Source organism: Tupaia chinensis, unplaced genomic scaffold, assembly GCF_000334495.1.
Source record: "Tupaia chinensis unplaced genomic scaffold, TupChi_1.0 Scaffold149964_1, whole genome shotgun sequence".
Taxonomy (NCBI): domain Eukaryota; kingdom Metazoa; phylum Chordata; class Mammalia; order Scandentia; family Tupaiidae; genus Tupaia; species Tupaia belangeri.
This window is the reverse complement of record NW_006209805.1, coordinates 236,918-242,878: the sequence shown is the minus strand read 5'-3', so window position 1 is coordinate 242,878 and position 5,961 is coordinate 236,918. Positions and strand designations below refer to the sequence as shown.

At 65.2% G+C, this 5,961-nt stretch overlaps 1 protein-coding gene across 1 annotated transcript in view; it reads right to left on the bottom strand.

Moving 5' to 3' along the window:
* The window catches only part of HCN2 (hyperpolarization activated cyclic nucleotide gated potassium and sodium channel 2), a gene marked incomplete at its 3' end in the record, with an annotated part of 26,145 nt that overhangs the window by 243 nt on the left and 19,941 nt on the right, over positions 1 to 5,961 (bottom strand). The window contains exons 6-9 of the mRNA XM_027769559.1: positions 5,162 to 5,439; positions 4,375 to 4,593; positions 3,047 to 3,193; positions 248 to 501 (exon numbers count right to left, since the gene is read on the bottom strand). Coding sequence (XP_027625360.1) covers positions 248 to 501; positions 3,047 to 3,193; positions 4,375 to 4,593; positions 5,162 to 5,439 — 898 coding nt within the window. The remainder of the gene's footprint in view (positions 1 to 247; positions 502 to 3,046; positions 3,194 to 4,374; positions 4,594 to 5,161; positions 5,440 to 5,961) is intronic.

Here is a 5,961-nt window from a genome sequence, read left to right as displayed (position 1 = left end):
CCCCCCGGCCATTCCCCCTCCCGGCTCATCCCCCATTCTGACCAATCCCCCAGGCTGTTCCCCAACCCTGACTAATCACCCCGATCCTGACTCATATCCCATCGGCCATCCGGGCTCATCCCCCATCCTGGCTCACCCACGACCCCGCTCACCCCCTGGGTCTCCCCCATCCTGCCGCACAGCTCACCGATGCGCGCCCGCCCTGCGCCCCGCGCCCGCCCCGCGCCCTGCGCCCGCCCTGCCCCACCCCCGCAGCTCACCCCCGAAGTAGGAGCCATCAGACAGCTTCATCTCCTTGCTGCCCTTGGTCAGCACGCTGACCACCCCGTGCTGGATGAAGTACATCTTCTTGCCGATGGTGCCCTCCCGGATGATGTAGTCCCCGGGCTGGAAGACCTCGAACTTGAGCTTGGTCAGCATGGACGTCACGAAGTTGGGGTCGGCGTTGGCGAACAGCGGCATGGACGCCACCAGCTTCCGGCAGTTGAAGTTGACGATCTCCTAGGGTGGGAGTGGCCTGTCGGCTCTGGCTCTGGTCCCTCCCGCCCACTCTACCCTGGGGGCAGCGGGAGCCCCGTCTGTGAGAGCAGGGTCCCGGATCTGGTGGTTCGGGCAGCCAGATTGCATGTGGCCAACTGCGGTTCAAGTCCCACGCCAGCACATGTGTGCATCCCCAAGTCCTGACAGACGGATGGAGGGGCACCAGCCGGCGAGGTGCTTCCCCCTCGCTGTCTGGCCCGCACATGCACCTCTGGCAGGAGGCAAAGAGAAAGGAGGGCATGGGTCTGACCCGTGGAGAAGTTACCCTCGGCTGCTCCTTAGCAGGGCACCAGGTACCCCGTGCAGTTAGGAACATGCGAGGGCTGGGAGGGCCAACTTCCTTTCCAGGAAATGTAGTACGTGTAAATCCCAGAGGGCAGTGGGAAAGGTTAGTAAAGACAGGCAAAACAGCAGGCGGCTTAAAAAAATCATGAACACCCAGGGCTGGCCGCCCCATAACCTGGTAAGGCCGCGGGTCCCTCGTGACCAGCCATGCTTCAAATACCAGCCTGGCAGCCTGAAAACAGGCAAGGCGCTTGTGCCCGCATACCCTAAACCCTGTGTGGGAGATGGAGACCACTGGGGGGAAAGGAATTTGGGGCCAGCAGGTGGCATGGTGGTTAGGGTGCTGGACTCGCACATGGTCAGCTGCTGGTCCGAGTCCCGGACCTGCTGGTGGGTTCTCTCTCTCGCACTCTGTCCCTCTCTGGTCAAATACAAATAAAATTAAGTAATTCTTTTTTAAGAAATTAAACACATTTAATGGGGCCAGCAGGTGGCATGGCGTTTAAGGCACAGAACCCCCCCATGGCCAACCAGTCCGAGTCCTGGACCTGGCAGCTGTGTGTGCCCAAAGTTCCAGGAGAAGGGACTGCAGTGTGGCCACCCCCGGGTGAGCATCACTTCTCTGTCTCTCTCCTCTTCAGCAAGTTTTGCCCTATGGCAAAAACTGAAGGAAAGAAACACCAAAACGGGCCAGCAAGTGGCGTGCTGGCTAGGGTCCTGGACGCCCACACGGCTGCAGTCTGAGTCCTGCACCCGGGGGCCTGAAGCACGCTGGGCGCATGCGCACGTGTGCCCAGGGTCCCGAGAGACAGGGAAGGAACTGGACTCCCCTCAGGGTGAGCTCTCACTTTCTGTCTCACTGTGCCTGCAGCACACGTACGTGCCCTGTAGCGAAAATCTCTCTAAAAGAAGAAAAAGAACAAAACGGAACCAGCAGGTGGTCTGGTGGTTAAGGAGGCTGGCTCCCACACGGCCGACTGTGCGGTTTGAGTCCTGGACCCAGGAGCTTGAAAATTACGCTGGGCATGTGCGTGTCCACAAGGTCCCAAGAGAAGGGGCTGCGGCGTGGCCACAACCCGTGGAGGGTGGTTTCTCACTCCCCCTCGTTCTGTGTCTCGCGAGTGTACATACCCTCAGCACTACCAAAGTAAGCGTGGCACGCACATGGGAGGCCCCCGCGGTGTGAGGGAGCACGAGAGCCCCGCCCTGCACAGGGCAGCGGGCACCGCCTGTGTAGCCAAGTGCACCCGAGAACCTGGCCCAGAGAGGAGACCATCACAGGACGTGTGTGTCCTCTCCTAAAGCGCTTCTAGAAAGAGGTCAGAGAAACAGGAAAGGGTAGGGACAGCCCCCAGAAAGCAGGGTGCAAAGGGGCCTGGTCATAGGCCAGAGGGTGGGCCGTGCTTGAGCCCAACTCCTGGCCTGCTGGTGGGAGCCTCAGCGGGAGCAGGGCCCCCTCAGTGCACCCAAGGCTCGCGTTCCAGCGGCCAAACCCAGCAGCCCACCCAGCGCCGCAGATGGTGCGTCTCACGTGCAGACACGCACGAGCGCGGCCCGGCCGCCCACCAGCGGCGGGCTGAAGGGCGGGGAGCACAGCCGCTGCAGGCGCTCAGAAGGACCGCACACGCTTGCTCTGTGTGAGCGCCCGCTAGGCAGGTGGCCAGTTAAGACGGGTGGCCCCAGAGTAGGGTGGGCCGCTACGGCAGCACATTTCTGAGACGTGAGCCAGAAGTGGGGGTGCTGTTACACTGTCATACCAGACAGCGGGCCGTGGTTTGCGTCTCAAACCTGGTGGCTTGAAACTCACGCTGGGCGTGTGTGCGTGCCCCAGACCCCAGGAGGAGAATGGGGGAGAAGGCATTGCGGCGCAGCGTGGCCATCCCCCTCTGTCTCTGTCTCTCTCTCCTGAGCGCACATGCCCTATGGTTAAAAACTTCTTGAAAAAATAAAAGATATGTGAAGGTAGAGACAGAGGTGCCGTGAAGGCGGAAGCCAGGACCCAGCCCAGGGATGTGGGGACCCACGGGCTGGGAAGGCTGGAGGACCCTGCCCTGGAGGCCTGGCCCCCGTCTGACTCCTGGCCTCCAGCACAGCCCGGTCGGTTTAGGACGCCCAGCTGGTGGTGCCGGCTGCTGCGGCTGGGGACCTCGTTGTCCCTTGCGGCCACCTGCCTCTGCCTGGCCGAGGTCGGGGGGCCGCGGAGCGCGGGGGCGGTTCTCACCTCCCGCAGGGGCCCGCTCAGCTCCCCGAGGATGCTGTCCTCGTCGAACATCTTGCCCTGGTAGCGGTGCTCGTAGTAGTCATGGATCCGCTGGCGGAAGTCGGCCGGCAGCTTGTGGAAGGACATGTACTGCTCCACCTGCTTGTACTGTGGGTGGACGGCCCGGTCAGGGTGGGGACCGCGGGCCTTCCGTCGTAGCCAGCCCGACCCACGCGCTGCCGGCCTGGCTGGAGGCCTGGGCCCAGTGTGTGCACGCCCAAAACCCCGAAGGGAGGGGATCAGGGGTTCCGTGGCCGGCCCCCGAAGGCTGCTGTCACCCTTTCCCTCTCTGTCTCTCCAGGGAGCACACAGCCTCTGGCAAACTGAATGATAGTAATAATGGCCACGATACGACTTGGTGACCTGGAGGTTGCCCCGTCCGAGCTGCAGGTCGGGAGGGCAGACAACTGTGAGTTATCCCCGGCAAAGCCGCGGGTGTAGTCACACTAAGCAGCTGCACTGGGGCCAGCAGGCGGCATGGAGGTTAGGGCAGCTGCATCCCGCATGGCCACCTGTGCGGTTCGAGCCTCAGCTTGAAAAGCATGCTGGGCATGTGTGCGTGCATGCCCCGAATCCCGCAGAGTGGAGGGAGGGATTGTGGCGAGGCCGCCCCCTAGGGATGACTTCTCTGTCTCTGTCTTCCTGGCAAACACGAACACCCCGAGTCTTATTTGTAACCTGGCCCTAGAAGCAGGGGACCAGCCAGATGCTGAGGGGGAGGCTTCTGACCTGAGGCTAGGCCAGACTGCCCGAGTACCGTCCCCAGCCCCTGACCCTGCGGCTGGGCCTGGCTCGCTCCCTGATGGTCCTTCCAGAAGCCCCAGGCCAGCCCCTCCCGAGCAGAGCAGGGGTGTGGGTGCCGGGCCCTGCTGTCCCCAGGACGGCACCCTCACAGCGCCCAGCCCCGCCTGGCTGCAGCTGCCCTGAGCTCAGCAGATCCCGTGACGGCGGGCGGGTGGCAGCACCAGCTCATGTTTGGGTGTGCGGCCCATGGCTTCCGGACAGCCAGGGTGCCTGGCACGGGGCCCAGCTGACCCGGCCAGCCCGGCTGGCGCTGTGGGGGCGGGGTGGGTCACAGTTCCAGGCGCGGCCAGTGGCAGCATCCGGAGCGCCCTTGGCGTGGGCACACTGAGGCACACAGCGCGGACGTGACCATGGCCCCTGGCCCGGTCCTCGAGAGGCCGGGGGTCTCGCCCTCCCTGAGCCTCGCTCCGAGGCCCCGCCATCTTGTCCTCAGATGCCCCTGGCCCGCACCGTGGCCAGCCTCTGCCCCAGCCCCCCCGGCGGACCTTCTCCTGGTACTGGCGCCGCGAGGAGTCCAGCGACTGGATGAGGGCGGTGGCATGGCCGATGAACATGGCGTAGCAGGTGGCGCCCACGATCATGCTGAGCATGGTGAGCCAGATGTCGGTCATGCTCTCAGGCGCCTGCCGGCCGTAGCCGATGCACAGCATGTGGCTCATGGCCTTGAACAGCGCAAACGAGTACAGCTCGCTCCAGGAGTGGTTCTGTAAGGCGGGCGGCAGGCGTGGGCGGTGGGCCGGGCCTGCCCTCCCCTGCCTCTCGCCCCAGCTCCCGCGTCTGCAGGGACCAGGAGCCGGGCCTTGGGCACACGTGCCGGGCTGAGCCCATGGCAGAGGGTTCGCTCTTTCCCACCCTGCAGGGTCACCCCAGCTCTCTGCAGCCCCTGGCCAGGGCCACGAGGCCGCAGTTCAAGGGCCCCGGGGAAAGCCAGGCAGAGGCCCCAGTGCCCCAGAGGTCCCGTCCTGGGTCCTTGGCTGACCCCGCCGGGAGGGGCGACGGCCGCTCAGGAAGTGGGGCAGCAGGCGCCTGGCCGGACAAAGGGCCGCCTCAGCCCGGGCAGCTGTGCCAGGCGCCGGGACGGGCCCTGCGGGTTTTCCCTCTGCAGCTCCTGACCCATCAGGCCCAGTGTGACCAGGTCACGTGGTGCCCCAACATCCTGGGTCCCACACGTGCCCCGGCCCAGGGCAGGAGGGCGTGGCCGTGAGGGGTGCTGGCCTCGGACGGGGCAGGGGCACGCAGGACCCCTCGCCGGGCCCTGGCCGGGGCACTCACCACCATCTTGTTGATGGACACCCAGCAGTCGCTGGGGAAGTCCTGCAGCATCGGCACCAGGAACTGCAGGCAGCCGTCCCAGTGGCAGAGCAGCAGCATCATGCTGATGAGGTTGCAGATGCGCATGACGGCGCTGGCCAGGTCGTAGGTCATGTGGAAGATCTGCGGGGCGTGAGGGTCGCAGGGGGCAGGAGGCCGGAGCCCCTGCCCACGCAGCCCCGCTCCAGCCTGCCGGGTGTCCTGCAGGCCCAGCCTGCCCAGGACCGCCCCAGCCCAGGCTCAGCCTGGAGGGGGGTCCCGCCACGCCCAGGCCCAGGCCCAGGCTCAGCCCGGAGGGGACTGGACGGTGGTGAGGGCTGGAAGGGGGTGCAGCTTTGCTTCTCTGTGCCTGCTTCCCATCCCGGGGCTGTGGCTCTGGCTCTGGCAGGCCAGAACAGGGAGGGGTGTGGATGTGCCCGAGGGTCTGACCTCCACGACTCTGTGTGCAGTTCTGCCCGCGTGCCCCATGCTCGGTCCCACCAGGTCACTCCACCCTGGGACTTGGCCTGCAGCTCCACTAGGCACCCCATGCGGCTTCACCGTCACGGCCCCTCGGCCCTTGGTGGACTCACCCCTTCGCTCCTCCTAGCCCAGGGCATCCCCTGTAACCCCTGCACCTGCAGCCTGCTCTCCGAGCAGCCCAGACCACCAGCTCAGCCTGGTGTTCCCCCATTGTAGCTTCACTTTGTCCCTGATGCCCTATCCTCAGTGCCTGAGTAGACCTCAACCTCTGCAGGCACAGCCCCGCCCCTACAGAGATA